The sequence below is a fragment of the Canis lupus genome, chromosome 12, assembly GCF_011100685.1.
Source record: "Canis lupus familiaris isolate Mischka breed German Shepherd chromosome 12, alternate assembly UU_Cfam_GSD_1.0, whole genome shotgun sequence".
Classification (NCBI taxonomy): Eukaryota; Metazoa; Chordata; class Mammalia; order Carnivora; family Canidae; genus Canis; species Canis lupus.
In genome coordinates, this window is record NC_049233.1 from 69024402 (window position 1) to 69040199 (window position 15798).

The 15798-nt window shown below is 44.8% G+C and overlaps 1 protein-coding gene across 2 annotated transcripts in view; it reads right to left on the minus strand.

The window, feature by feature from the left end:
• Positions 1-15798, minus strand: part of LAMA4 (laminin subunit alpha 4) — a 142434-nt gene that overhangs the window by 83061 nt on the left and 43575 nt on the right. For both annotated transcript variants that reach the window (XM_038554984.1, XM_038554983.1), the window contains exons 3-4: positions 11245-11369; positions 5071-5151 (exon numbers count right to left, since the gene is read on the minus strand). In XM_038554984.1, coding sequence (XP_038410912.1) covers positions 5071-5151; positions 11245-11369 — 206 coding nt within the window. The remainder of the gene's footprint in view (positions 1-5070; positions 5152-11244; positions 11370-15798) is intronic.

Here is a 15798-nt window from a genome sequence, read left to right on the forward strand (position 1 = left end):
CCCTTTATCATAAAGTGGTTCTACAGAAAGTCCAGAACATGTTTCAAGTGACTTTTTCCTCGAGATTATCACTGAAGTTGAACATTCCCTGAGAACTCATGAACCTCCACGAATATTTCCGAGGACACCAGCGGGTCTTAAGGAACCGCCTGAGAAACCGTGTTCCACATCAAGCAGGTGCGCTATCGGGGGCTGAGCAGCGGGTCGCAGGCAGTGAGGATTGGTACAAGAGCCCAGCAGAGAGCCCTAAAACAGGTCCCCGGGGCCTCCCTCCTGGAGGTTCTTTCTCAGTGGGGCCCAGAGGGGAGGTGGGGAAGGTTCAGGAATCCAAGGTTTCCAGGAAATACTCCCCTACAGTCAGATTCGAAAACCGTCCCTTGGCTAAAAGATCTCTCAGGACAGAAACACCTAGTGTGTTCTCGGTTTGGACCGATTTCATTTTTGTTTGAAATAGGCACCCGGGGACGCCTGGGTGGCTTAGCAGTTAAGCTCCTGCCCTCGGCCCAGGGCGTGACCCCGGGGTCCCGGGATCGAGTCCCACGTCGGGCTCCCTGCATGGAGCCTGCTTCTTCCTCTGCCTGTGTCTCTGCCTCTCTCTCTCTCTCTCATGAATAAACAAAATAAAAAAAAAAGAAAGAAAGAAATAGGCATCCACATGAGTCAGCAGCATATCTTGAAAACATCTTGTGGAGAAGTCCCAGGTCACCAATATATTGAAAATATAGATTAGACTGAAGCTTAACTGGGACGATCCAACAACTTGGTGATTAAACTCAAAGCGAAACACCCCCACCAGTCTCAGGGCCAAACACAAGGCAGAAGCGGTGGGGGCTCCCCCCCCCCCCCGACCCAGGCCGCTGGGCGGGGAAGAGCTCCTCCTTCCACTGCTCCCCTGGGGAAGCTTTGCTCTTTCCCCCTGTGATGGATGGTGTGTGGCTTTGTTGCTGCTCCAGCCTTGGCTTTCATCGAGGACAAGGGACCATGTCTTTGACGTATCCCGTGCCTGTGTGGTGGTTCCCAGCTGGAGGAGGAGTCCCCCGGGAGCAAGGCCAATCTGCGGTGTAAAAGGCCCCAGTACACCCTCCTTAAAATAGCAGGGCGTGAGGACGGGTGGACAAGGGAGAGGGGACAAGCAGACAAGGTCGCTCGGGGTGATCCAGGCCTCTGAAGGACGCTCTCTTCAGCGCGGCTGGGGAAGCAGCCTCCCCCCTCAGCCTCCAGCCCCCCAGAGCCTCCCCGCCAAGGCTGGCAGCAGATCGACTGTGTGTCTCCTCAACATCCGACATCATCTACTTCATTAATTGTCAAAGTCTGAAATAGAAGACCTTTGGGAAGACCTCTGGGGGAGACGGTCCGGGCACAGAGAAAGAATCCAGGTTTTTGAGCCAAGCCGTGTACATCCTGGGCCCCCCACTTAGCAGGTCACCTCCCTTCGCCTCAGTTTCCTTACCTGCCGTGTGACAAAATACCACCTCCTCTCAGCTGGTTCTGGGCTTGAGCGATGAGGACGGTGAGACAGGGAGGACCCAGGGGTGCTCCCCAGGTCAAAGCTACCGTTTCTGGCCCAGCGTCCCTTTGGTGCCACGGGCCACACTGGGCACCTCGTGGTGCCCCTCGGGCCGCCTCAGAGCCAGCGTCTTCATTCCCTCCATTCCAGGGTTGGGGCGCTTGGCCCTGGCACCCGAACACCTGGCTGGGGGCGGGGCAAGGACTGGAGCTGAGGTGCAACCCTGCCCGGGGCGGCCCTCGGAGCTCGCCCCGACCCTGCGGAGCCACAGGGCTGCCCGAGCCTTCCTGCAGCCTCCCCGGAGGCTCATCGCCGGGAGGCTCATCTGGAAGGAGGCTCATCTCCCCAAGGCTCACGTCCCTGGAGGCTCATTGCCGAGGAGGCTCATCATCCAGGAGGCTCATGGTCTAGGAGGCTCATGTCCTCGAAGGCTCATCTCCCCGAGGCTCATGTCCCTGGAGGCTCATCGTCCAGGAGGCTCACGTCCCTGGAGGCTCACATCCCCAGAGGCTCAGCCCCTCCAACCCTCCGTCTGTCCGTCGGTCTGGCCGCCGTCCTGACCCCGCGCTGGCCCACTGAACCCGGGCCTCTCCCCGCGCAGCCTCGCAGGCCGGAGCCCCGGGCCAGAGGTCACCTGCTGCTGGGCCTGGCGGGGGGCAGCGGGGCTGGCGGGGCCGGCCGGGGGCGCCCACCGCCCCTCAGCTGTCACCCTGCTGGAGCCAAGGCCCCGGGCCTGGCTCACTGCCGGCCTCTGGACTCTCGCAGCCGGGAAGCGGGTGTCGCCGGCTCGGCCCCGGGGAAGCTCAGAACGCGCGTGGCACAGACGCCGAGAACCGACCTCAGTTGGCCCCGAGATTCCTGTGCGCCACCAGCTGTCCCTTCCCCTCTTCCCTCGTAGCCAGAAGGAGGAAAGTCCCTTTAAGAAGTCTCCAGTGAAAGAGTCATCTACGATTTGTGTCGATAATCATCACCGGCGCGGTGCGTCCTGCCTGGAGGGTTTCTCGGGCCCACGGGCGCTGGGGCTTGGCGGGGACCGAGCGGGCAAGTCCCCAGCGGGCAGGTCCCCAGTGGGCAGGTCCCCAGCGGGCAGGGCCCCAGCTGCCGTGTGAGGGGCCCAGGAGCTCCCTGGGAGGCCAGGGCTTGTCACCTGAGGGCTCCCCTCTGAGCTGCAGGCGGCGGGGGGGGGGGGGGCAGAGGCCACCAGGTCCCCCGGCTCCCCCGGCCTGTCTCTGGGGCACCCACATCACCTCGCCGCCCAAACACGAGGGCGAGGCCGACGGTAATGGTGTTTCTGTTCAGAATAAGAAGACCGCTCTGTGAGGCTCTTCCAGCAAAAGCCATTTGATTTGAGAGAATTGAGTAACTACAGGTGGGGGGACGGGAAATGGTTGGCCGGGAGGTCCGGCGGTGGAAGCCTACATCTCTGGTCGCCAACGTCTTTCTTATTTGAGCAAAGCCCAGAGCAGCTTTTGTAAAAAAACGTGTTAGGTTGACGAAGTCCCAATAGTTCATTTTTGCTTTTGTTTCTCTTGCCTTCGTGGTGGATGGATCTTGCAAGAAGTTGCTGTGGCCAAGTTCAAAAAGGGTGTTGCCTGTGTTCTCCTCTAGGATTCTGATGGATTCTTGTCCCACATTTAGATGTTTCATCCATTTTGAGTTTATCTTTGTGTCTGGTGTAAGAGAGTGGTCTAGTTTCATTCTTCTGCATGTGGATGTCCAATTTTCCCAGCACCATTTATGGAAGAGACTGTCTTTTTTCCAGTGGATAGTCTTTCCTGCTTTGTCGAATATTAGTTGACCAGAGAGTTGAGGGGCCACTTCTGGATTCTCTATCCTGTTCCATGGATCTATGTGTCTGTTTTTGTGCCAGTACCACACTGTCTTGATGACCACAGCTTTGTAGTACAACCTGAGATCTGGCATTGTGATGCCCCCAGCTACGGTTTTCTTTTTTAATACTGCCCTGGCTATTCGGGGTCTTTTCTGATTCCACACAAATCTTAAGATAATTTGTTCCAACCCTTCATCAAGATAAGAAGCTTCTGCACAGCAAAAGAAACAGTCAACAAAACTCAAAGACAACCTACAGAATGGGAGAAGAGATTTGCAAATGACCTATCAGATAAAGGGCTAGTACCCAAGATCTATAAAGAACTTATTAAACTCAACAGCAAAGAAACAAACAATCCAATCATGAAATGGGCAAAAGACATGAAGAGAAATCTCACAGAGGAAGACATAGACGTGGCCAACATGCACATGAGAAAATGCTCCGCGTCACTTGCCATCAGGGAAATACAAATCAAAACCACAAGGAGATCCCACATCACCCAAGTGAGAATGAGGAAAATTAACAAGGCAGGAAACCACACATGTTGGAGAGGATGTGGAGAAAGGGGAACCGTCCTGCACTGTTGGTGGGAATGTGAACTGGTGCAGTTACTCTGGAAAACTGTGTGGAGGTTCCTCAAAGAGGTAAAAATAGACCTGCCCTACGACCCAGCAATTGCACTGCTAGGTATTTACCCCAAAGATACAGATGCCATGAAACGCCGGGACACCTGCACCCCGATGTTTATAGCAACAATGTCCACAATAGCCAAACTGTGGGAGGAGCCTCGGTGTCCATCAACAGATGAATGGATAAAGAAGCTGTGGTCTATGTATACAATGGAATATTCCTCAGCCATTAGAAACGACAAATACCCACCATTTGCTTCGAGGTGGATGGAACTGGAGGGTATTATGCTGAGTGAAATAAGTCAATCGGAGAAAGACAAATATCATATGGTCTCATTCATTTGGGGAATATAAAAAATAGTGAAAGGGAATAAAGGGGAAAGGAGAAAAAAATGAGTGGGAAATATCAGACAGGGAGACAGAACATGAGAGACTCCTAACTCTGGGAAACGAACAAGGGGTGGTAGAAGGAGAGCTGGGCAGGGGGTTGGGGTGACTGGGTGACGGGTACTGAGGGGGGCACTTGATGGGATGAGCACTGGGTGTTATGCTATATGTGGGCAAATTGAACTCCAATAAAAAAAAGTGTTAGGTGTAAATACCAACGGGGATTCAGGAAATCCAAACTCTCCTGACATTTGTTGGCTTTTCAGGGAAGGAGATGTTATAAAGAATGGACTAAATAATAGGCTCGTGCCTTGGTCAGTGTACGGCTTTACTAGTCAGTAAAGGATCCCCCCCGCCCTTTTTCCCTACTGAGGAAGCTTCTCTATTAATTACACTACAGGTTCCCAATGATGGAGAGAGAGAAGGGTGTTACCAAAACCATCTCGAGAATCTTTTCAAAGTATACGTATCATTTTCCTCTTCGCCTGACCATTTCTCCTGAGATATGGCCCTGACCTGGAGTTGTGGGGGAGCATATTGTCATAGCTCCATTTGTGGCATGAGATTTGGGAGAGCTCCCCCAAGGTGGTCTGAAATATGATCCTCCATTCCCTCCTCTTAAGACCCACTCAATGGGAGCATGATAGAGCTGATGAGTGCAACAAACATAAAGTTCCTTCAACACACTCAGAAAAGAGTGAATTTTATTAGCCTACCTTTCACAGTTAGGTCCAGCATAGTTTTCTTTACAAATACACCGAACAGCTCCATTTTTTCTATAGCAGGATTCTGCAAAACTAGAATTAAAAGAGAATATTAGAAGTCAACTCCATACATCATTGAAAAGATTGTCCTACTTTCGGTTTGGTCATCTCTGCCTTGGTCCCAGTCAAGTTCTAATGGGTGTGATCATTTGCTTTATTTATATCAAATCTTCCTCCTTTCAGGAAAGTTTAGACTGGCAGACCCAGACAGAAAATGCCAAAAATGCCCATCCATTGGTGAGACCATTTCCCAGATCCACTTACTTATTTTGCCACAGAGGCACTTAATTATTTTTACTGGAAGCAGTGGGATTTCTAGAATATATATCTATTTAATACAAGTCCAAAACACATATCCCAGAGCCAGAAATAAAATAATCAGCTTTTTAAATGTGCTACCTGTAATTTTTGATGAATATTTTCTGTGTATACCCAGAAAGTTTGAAAGTTTCTCCCTCTTTTTTCTGCACTAGATCTCTTCCACTCTTCAAGGTCATGAACTGCTTCTTTTTTTATTTTATTTTATTTTTTTTCATGAACTGCTTCTAAACTATATGATCTCCACTGAACCTTAATTTCTTTGTTGTGTACCTGAAAAGTGGGGAATAAAGTGTGCAGGGACTGGTTCTTTTGATCAAAATCACAAAACTAGTACACAAGCGGTAAATAGGACCCACAGGAAAAGGATTCCTGTCTGTAGGAACCCTTCTCTGGATTACTGTGGTTTGTTTTGTTTGTTTGTTTGTTTGTTTTTTTAGAAAATGAAAATTTGGACACAGGACAGAAAAGCAATAAAAATATTGTTCAACTATTAAGACGGAGGAAATGGAATATATTTCCATGTGTTTGGAAAATTCTACATTGACACATAAATCCATCCACATGAGAGGGGTGTGAAAAATTTTAAAGACTTTCAAATTAATTGGCTTAGGGATTGTGCCATCAGTGGAGTGTGACCTGCTGCTCTCACATTCCTGCATGTATTAGCAATTTTACCCTAATGGTCTTTGGAGCAATGCAAATGGATGTGTTTGCTTTGTTTGAAGACATTTCTAAAATCAATATATTCTTATAGAATATCCAGAAAACAATACATTCTTTGCAGTGAAAGGCAATATCCACAATTTAGTTTTTCTATCAGTTTGGCTAAAAACATTTCAACAAAATTACACTTCTTTGGCTTTTATTCTTCATTTTGCTTGTTCTTGTTTTTCACCCCACTTCAAAAAACACTGTCAGTTAAGAGTCCAGAACGTAGACAAACCCTCGTGTATGTTTCTTTGAAGATGTGTCTCCCAGCAGCCTGTCCAGGGCTTGGAGGACTGAAGCATCTGCCTGGATGTCTGGAGTCCTCTGCCTTTAGCTAATGTCCTGCTGCTTCAAAGAGATGACATTTTCCTTAATTGGAGCGATTACCGTAGCTACTAGTAGTTTGGGAGGATGTCTGGCCAACTCTAAAATAAATAAATGAACTCTGTGCAAATGGTTCCTGGGAATAGCTGCGTGACCATTGGTCTCAGTGGAGGGAGACTCAGAGGCAGTGCCAACCATTGAGATTCCTTTTTTGTTTTTTTTATCAGCATTAATTGTTTATATTTTTCTTAGGGTAAAGTCTGTTTTTTTGGCCTGGGAAATGAAAACCTTGAGCCTTTCTCAGCCCACATTAACAACCATGGCACCCTCTCCAAGTGGAAGGGAGCCTTTTGTTCTTGGAAACCATTATAGTATCTAAAGAAAAATAGACTCAGCACCGTTTGCTTGTGGACCTCCCTCAAGCATAATTTCGTTGCTTTCTGATGTGGCGATTGTAACTAGAAACCCAAATCCTGGTCTGGAGGCTCAATTAAAGGATCTCTTAAAGTGTGATTTGGATTCCATATTACATGACTTTCTGAGCTCAAATACAAATCTTGGTACTTTAATTTTTATAGATAGCAGCAATATGAATTCTAAAGGAGCTGAAACAGGAAATGGGTATTTGATTTTTGATAAGATGTTTGAGATTAGTTAACTAAATCAATAATAAGGTCATGTCAAAGGCTAGAACCTTATAGGATCCAGGCAAATTTGTCTTGTTCTGTGGCCACAGATTATACTCCGCTCCCCATCCCTACCTCCCTATTTGTAGCCAGTTTCTTCCCCCAAGGGAATAGGGAAATAGGACTGTTGCCACCTCAGAGAAAGCAGGTGCCTCACAATCCCTCCACACTCTCACATAATGTTCTTATACGTGGGGGGTATTTTTGCTTCTGTGTTCATTTTCAGCAGGTTTTTCAACTTCAAATGTGTGCTTCAGAGGCCTCAGTTTTCATATCTATGACTAGGTACCTAACTGCAGAGCTCGTTCCTTGAGACCTCCAATTGCTCTTTGAACCAGGATCTGCTCACACACCCAAAGAACATGAGTGGGAATGGTGACCCAATAGGAACTGTTGCCTCCTTCAAGGCAGGAAGCTCATCATCCTAGTTGGCAAGTCTCCCCTTTATTTATTTATTTATTTGAAAGGGCCTTCAGAAGAGCTTCTTGATCAACTCAAATACTGGATAACCCAGCTCATTTGCTTTAGGCGCTTTAAAATGCGGCTGCATTTTGACATAATTTCATGAAAGCATTCTGACTGTTTTGTTCACTACTGTGACCAGCGATTAGTGAGCAGATGGCTGGCACCTAATAAGTGCTCAATATATATTTGTCAATTGCATGTAGAGAAAACTTTTCAGTACATAGGAATGAGGTTCCAAAAATCTCTTATCTCAAAACATTAATGTCATAATTTAGATAACATCTTGTCATACTCATGTGGAAATGTTGGGGTCCAGAGTGAACAGTCAAGAAAGAATTCTTGAGATGCCTTTGGTGCAAATAGGTGGTTTTATTAAAACATGGGGACAAGACACATGGTGCAGAAAGAACTGCACTGGGGTTGTGATGGGTGACTGATTATATACTTTCAGGTTGGGAGGGGGTTAGGGACAGTACAAGCCTCCAAGGAATTTTGGAAACAAGGTTTTCAGGACCCTGAGGGGACTAGCTATTGTGAGGAAAAGGTCATTTATTACTGTTTGGGAAGCCCTCACTCACGAGACCCTTCAGATGTATGTCAGTGGACCATATGTTTGGAGCATGATTGCTAACATATATCTGGGGGGTAGAGATAAAGGAAGTATCCAAAGGAATTTCTGTATGTTTAAAGCAGACTCACAGGATCCTGGGGGGTTGGGATAAAGTTAAGCTAAGACTGCCATTTGTCAACATCAAGACAGCTGAGCTCCCAGAGGAAGTTCCCTCTGCTGTTTTAAGGACCTGTCAATGGGCTGTAAGTAGTAAGGAAATTTAATTTTTTCTTTTGCCTTTGTTTCTTACATCAGCACGAATGAAGCAAAAAGGGCAAAAGTCAGAGGATACAACTTAGAGGATTGCCTTTCTGCAGCTCAGGGCTCCTTAACCTATTTTGATCAGATGATGCTACATAGCATCCTTTATTTGGGAGAATGAGGGGAACCTGTTACTGGAAAGTTGGAGGTTATTTTTAACAAAATAACGATAGCATGGCAAGAAAGCAGCAAGCTGAACATCTCATCAGATATGGTTAAGACTAATGTTTGAGAGCAGAATATTAATGAACAATTAACGAATATACCTACATGAGACAAAGGGAGCTCATAAATCAGGATACACTTGGGTGAAAATAACAGAACATTCAATGCTTGAGGTTTCTATTCTCCCTCTCAATACCATCCATTTTGCACACATTGTGGATACCATAGGACATGAAAAAAATCACAAAGTAAGGACTGAAGCAGTTTAGTGGCTTCTAAAGAAAAATGGGGCTGTAAAACCTTTGACTTCTTCACTGTGAGACTCATCAGAGGATTTGAACAAATCACAAAATTTTAGGTGAAATACTAGTTGATATTGGTGTTCAATTCAGGAAAAAAATTAGGGAGAGATTTGGCTGTCATCTTGGTTGTCTTACAAGAAAGTGAGGGTGACTCGGTGGCTCAGTCAGTTAAGCATCTGCCTTTGGCTCAGGTCATGATCCCAGGGTCCTGGGATGGAGCCCCATGTTGGGCTCCCTGCTCAGCGAGGAGCCTGCCTCTCCCTCTCCATCTGCTTCTCCCCCAACTCATGTACAAGCTCTCTCTCTCTGTCTCAAATAAATAAATAAATAAAATCTTAAAAAAAGTTGTGTGTGTGTGATATTCAGGCCTTTTAAAAGTTATTTTATAAGCACTATTTAATTTAATCTTTATACTAGATACCAACTAAATATTACATCCAAACATTTAAAATGTTGTCTGACACAGAGTAAGCAATATACTGGTGTTAGAAAAAATACAAAGTATGTGTTCAATAAAGGCAGTAACTAGCAAACACCTTCCGCTACAGAAGGCCCCAATTCATATGCTCCACACATATTATCCTAGTCCAACCCTATGAGGCAGATCCTTATACGACTCAGGGAAAAAAATACCCCTGAGATCCAGAGCAGATAAAAAAAATCAACAAATGGAGCCAAGATCTGAATCTAGTCTCCTTGACTCCAAATCCCATGGAAAGTGAGACATGGGGAGAAAGTACCTTGCCTGAGGTCATACAGTTATTTTGTGCCAAAGCAGTGATAAGAGCCTAGATTTCAATACTCTTTCTACCTGTGGTTTAAGAAAAAAATATATATATATTTGTTTTTATGTCCCAGTTTCTGGCACAGAGCTCCTAAAGCTCTTGGAATTTCCTGAGTGATAAGATTGTCTTTTATTATTCAGAATGAACCCCTTTCAGCATAAACTTAAGTTTATGTTACTGAGGTGACTCTCCAGGGCCCTCTAAGGAGCTTTAGGATGGGGGCTGGTCTGCCAGAGGAAAAAACTAACTGGTTAGAAGGTTGGAACTTTCAAACCTATCCTTCCCCCAACCTCAAGGAGGGGAGAGGGGACGGAGATTGAGTTTCAATCACCAATAATTTAATCAATCATGACTATGTAATGAAACATCCATAAAGCTCTTAACAAATGAGGTTTGTGGAGCTTCGGGTTGGTGAACAACCCAGAAATGCATAGAAGCTCTGCTCCCTCCCATCTCCCTCTTCTCCCTCCCTCCCTCATCTCCCTCTTCATCTCCCTCCCATCTCCCTCCCTGCCCTGCCTCTCTTCAGTCTGGCTTGAGTTATATCCTTTAGGATAAAACTGTAATTGTAAGTACAGCACTTTCCTGAGTTCTGTGAGCCATTGTAGAGAATGATTGAACCTGAGGGGGGTACGTTGAATTTATAGTTAGCTGAGCAGACATGTGAGTAGCCTAAGGGCCCCGTTTATGGCTGATTTCTCCATCAACTGACTAACTCCAGGTAGTTATTGTCAGAAGTGAACTGATTGTAAGACACCCACTTGGCTTCAGAAAATCAGAGAAATGGTTGATATTTGGAAAACCAGACACCACTCCACCATTTTAATTCTACACTCTGTCATTGTTAAGACAATAAAGTGGCCAGTCATGACTTGACTATTGGACTTATACATCTTGTGCGCCTGAAAAGAATTCTACTATTTCCATTAACATGTATTCTCTTGGACTTCTCACTCAGGTCAAAACATAGCCAGAAGTGAATGGCTTCTGAATTTTCAGAAGCGAAAATTAGTTTTCTTGGAAATCTTTTATGAGCTGACTGGCCTAAAGCATGCATCCTGTTTATCTATGTTCTGATGCTGCTTGAACAATTGGCCACCACATGTAGGACAACGTCTACTCTGTGAGAGGCAGAGGAAACATCACTACTGAAAATACTGGATTATGAATCTCTTGGCATTACCAGTTGCGATCTCCCTAGGTCAGGGGCTGCCCAAGAAACTAGCCTCGCTTCTAAAACCTGAGAGACTCCATTGGCCTTATGATGCTACCCAATATTTGGGGAACAGAGTCATCACTCATCTGCAAGTGCTTGAGTTTCCCCAAAAGTGTATTTAGGCTAAAGAACTTTCCGATAGCTTTTCCAGTCTCATCTCCATATGAGGTGTTCAGTCTTTTCACTGAGGTGGGAAAACCTGAGAACTCTGGATAGAGCAAAATGAAAAATACATAATTAAGAGGGTAAGCAGCAGAAGAGAACATCTTCTCTCAGAACTTACTTGGCCACGTAGGGTAGGGGACAGGGACACGGCTGGCAGAACCGGGGTGGCCCCCTGATGGAATCTCCAATATAACCATCTAGACATTTCTCACAGTGCTCTCCTGTTGTGTTCCGCTGGCAGTGCTGTGAGGAAACGATGGGGAGATGGACAAAGACACAAAAGAAACGTTACATACACAACATATCTGGGAACCAGATAGTACTTGAAGTAAAGGGGATGTCAGGCTGATGGAATTGATTGTGTGGTCAGAACTGGTCAGCACAAAAGAGCCAGGTTGGCCCCAGTCAACGATAGAAAGTGTGGACAAGGAGGGATGACTTCATCCTGAACTTCCGTGTATGAACCAGCAGCCTGAGGAATTCAGAGTTTTCATGCAGAGGGGATAATTCATCAGTTTCTCATTTCAATTCAACATAATAACCAGAAGGATCAAACTCTGAATGTTCTAGAAACATCTGCTTACTGACTTGGAATGAATATGAAATGAAAAAAAAAAATCCCCCTGATACTTACCCATGACAGTGGGAACAATTTAAGGATTTATGGGCTTGGAAGAACTTTTACTGAAGCATAAATGGAATAAAAGGTAGATAAAAACATCTAATCTATCTAATATATATGAAAGCTAATGGGTTGGTAACCTGGAGAGTGACATATGACAAATAATACGCTAGTTTTTCTGTATGCTTTTCCATTTGTGGTGGAGACAACTGAAAGAAAAGCACCAAATAGGCTGAGTTTTCTGCTGATAGTTCCCTGTTCATCTTTCAGGATCTGTACGAGGCCTCAAAACTCCAGGAATTCCTTCTGATGCCTCCTCCTCACCCCCACTTCCACTATCCGCATGGTTCTGCTATCATCTGCTCCCAGCCTCAGCAGCCCCGTGGCCACCTTGTGCCTCTCAGTACTGTGCTGCTGCTGCCTAAACTGGAATAGGTACTCAGCAGGATGGAGTCAACTCCGCAGTGACAAGTTCATGGATTAATTCCCACTTAAGAGGCAGTGATGCTAGTCTGATAGTTTCCTCCAACAGGACTGAACTGGATTGCACAAGGCAATGCCATTAGCACTGTGATTATTTTCATCTTTACATTCACCAGAGTGTATAAAAGTTGAATAGGGTTCTCAGTGAAAAATGATGCCATTAGAATTAGAATGCCATCCAAGAGGCAGCCTCCTGCTTGATCCATTCCCTTAGTAACATCTATGCCCAAGAGCTTCAGCAGACACTGTTTTCAAACAGAGCTCTGTGGAAGAACCTAAAGAAAGGCAAGATGAAGCAATACAGCAAGGTGAACTCGGAGCTCTTTCTGTCTTTGTGTTCTATGTTGAAGTTCAAAATAGAATAACAGTGAGGTTCTGCTCCAAACATGTTACATGGATTAACACATTTAATTCTTAGAATAATTCTAAAGTAAGTTACTATTTTTTTTACCCCATTTTACATATGAAGAGACGGAGGCACAGAGAGGTTCAATAAATTGCCCAATATATTACATGAGTGGAAGGAGACAAAAGTGGATTCGGACTCAGGCCATCTGGCTCCAGAGGTCAGGCTGTTAATTTTCATATTACACCACTTCTCCAGTGTGATAGACAAAAGGCTCTTTGCCCCAAAGAGTCATAAAATGACTACGTTAGGTGTCATACCATTTTATGTACAGTTTGGACTTCAAATCAAAAGGGCAAAGTTCTAATGTGGGCAACAGGCTATCACGGTTGAACACCTTTTGGGCATTTGGTCCGCCATTAGGTATGGACAATCTTTGGTCCTTGATTAGAATTATGTTAACAGAATAAAATTTAGAGGCCAGTTCAGAGTGCTGACACATCAATGGGAAAGCGAAAAATAAAGTATGATGCACAGACAACAGGTTGTTAATATATTCACCCCCCAGTTCTTAATACTGTGTCTAGAACTAAGTCATTCTTCAATAAAGGTTTGTGGGGGGGGGGAAAATAAAAGAAAAAGTAGGAAAGGGTGAATTAATGAATTAGTGTCTGGAGTACATAAGGGATATTAACCCAAATCAGATGTACCCAAATCAGCTCAAAATTGGTAGCAATCTCCCATCTCAGGGAAAACGAACGAGCCTTGCCCAACGACCAGGAATCTAAGGCATAAGCAATCGGGGCAGTTGCTCATAGGCTAGAATCAACTTTCCCTGAGTCCCTGTTGGACAGATGAAGCCCATCTGTGCAGAAGAAAACAGGCTTGTTGGAAGACATTAGGTCATACTTCCTAATGCCTATTAAGCTGCAAAAATGAGCTGATTCCTTTCTGTGCCCTTATGGCTTGATGGGTGCTTTGGACTCCTTGTTAGGGCTCTAAGTTTGCCATAGCAGCCACAGAGCCCAATTATCCTCAAGGACACGGCCACCAAATCTGTCCGACCTCTCAATGCTCAGAGTGTGAACACTGACTTTCCTCATCTGCCTTCCTTCAAAAGGGTTTGTTAGGGAATTCCCTAAAAGGCAGTGATGTACATTCTGAAAGACTGGCCGAGATAGTTAGACCAGGTCCCTCCCTACTGCTTCCAGCTTTTCTAGACTTGAACAAGTCACTTGACCTTTTTGGGTCTCTATTCTCTAACCATGAAATGAGAATTCAGATGAGATGGTCTGTGAAGTTTCTTGTAGCTCTGAAACTTTTACTCTGAGATTGCAAGTATGCCTAGACCTGCAATGCTCTGCCATTTACAGATCAAAAAAGAAAAATGACAACAATAAATAAGTATGTTGTTGAGGCTGAATTGGGGAGACTTTATTTTTTAATAAAACTGACCCCACTTAAAAATGAAAAAAAGCATTCTGAATCTTTGGGCAGTTGTTAAGAAAGTTACATGCAGACAGTTGATGGCAGGAAAGTGAGTAAGTGTTAGAAATGGAATATGAGATCCAGCTGCCTTCTCTTAAGCCAAACATGAACCATATTTTTAATTTGTAAAATATGTTTGTATTTTATAAAAGCATGTTACTTACATTAATGTGTAATGGGTTTAATATTATTATTTTCAAATAAATTAACATGAAGAAACCAGAAAAACTTCCAGTTTTAAAATTTTTTAAAGATTTATTTATTTATTTTTTATTTATTTATTTATTTATTTATTTATTTATTTATTTATTTATTTATTTTAGAGAGAGTGAGAGTGAGTGAGAGAGAAAGAGAGTGGAGGAGAGAAGAGGCGCAGAGGGAGAACAGGAGGGAACCTCAAGCAGACTCTGTGCTGAGCGTGGAGACCAACTTGGAGCTCGACCTCAGGACCCTGAGATCATGACCGGAGCCAAAACCAAGAGTAGGTCACTCAACTCACTGACTACCCAGGCGCCCCACCTCCTTTTTAAAAAAAGATTTATTTACGGTTTTAAATTTCAAATGTGGTACATGTGGATGGATATAATCTCCACAAACAAAACTCTCTGGCAACTTGAATAAAATAATTCTTATGAGGGCGAGGGGGTCATGAGAAGAGACGTTTGAGCACTTCTGCTCTGTCTAGATGAGTGCTTCTTAAACTTCATTGGACATACCAATGCCCCGGGGATCTTGTGAAAATGCAGGTTCTGATTCAGGATGTCTGGGGTGGGGCCTGAGTATCGGCCTTTCTTACGAGCTCCCAGGTATCCCCAGTGCTACTGGTCTAGACTATACTTTGTGAAGCCAGGGCCTAAATAGAAACACTGTTTGCTAGTTGCTCAGTGCTGAGCCTGAGCCTGAATACCTTGCATAAAAAGACATATTTTACTGCAACAAAGAGTGACCCAAAGTCACATAAATTATAAAATTAAAGGTTTTTGCATTTGTCAGTTTGTTATACTAATTCATTCATTCATGTAACAAACCGGGATTCAGCTGATATCATGACAGACGATGAGCCATGACTGCTATTAAAATAAAGAAGATCAAAAAATAAAATAAAATAAAGAAGATCAGATTCATTTATGTGTCATTTTGTCATTATGTGTCATTTTATGAAAAAGATCTGGTTCTTGCCTTTGAGTAATCACAAGCTTGTGAAGGAGACAGAGAGGCAAACAAACAATAAAATAGTGTGCTGGGCTCTGGCTGAGGTATGCATAAAGTATGCACCTACTATGGGACAAAGAGGAAGGAAACATCTGGCTTTTTCCAAGAAAGTTGCAGAAGATGTAATGGAGGCGATGGCATTTGACCTAGGCCTTGAAGGATAAGCAAGGAATCCCAGGTAGAGGGCAGGGGAGCAGTAATTCAGATGCAGAATGTGTACAGAGTTAGGTTTGGTGTCAGTGAGAAGCTCAGTGGGGTGGGCCTAGAAAGTCCTGGAAGATTTTAGAAAGGCGAACGCCTTGATTAGGTTGAAAGATGCCTCCTTTGCTGATAAGGAAGACAGATTAGGGGAAAGTCTGGAGCAGGGCATGAGTCATTGGAGAGTCATGGCTGTGGTCTGGGAGAGATGCTGTGGATGTGAACTAGGCAGTGGGGTGGCAGAGAAGAGAAGAGGCTGTCTCCCCCAAACCTGCCCACCCCCCACCCCAGGGGGGTTGAATGTTGGGGAAGAGGAAACGGAA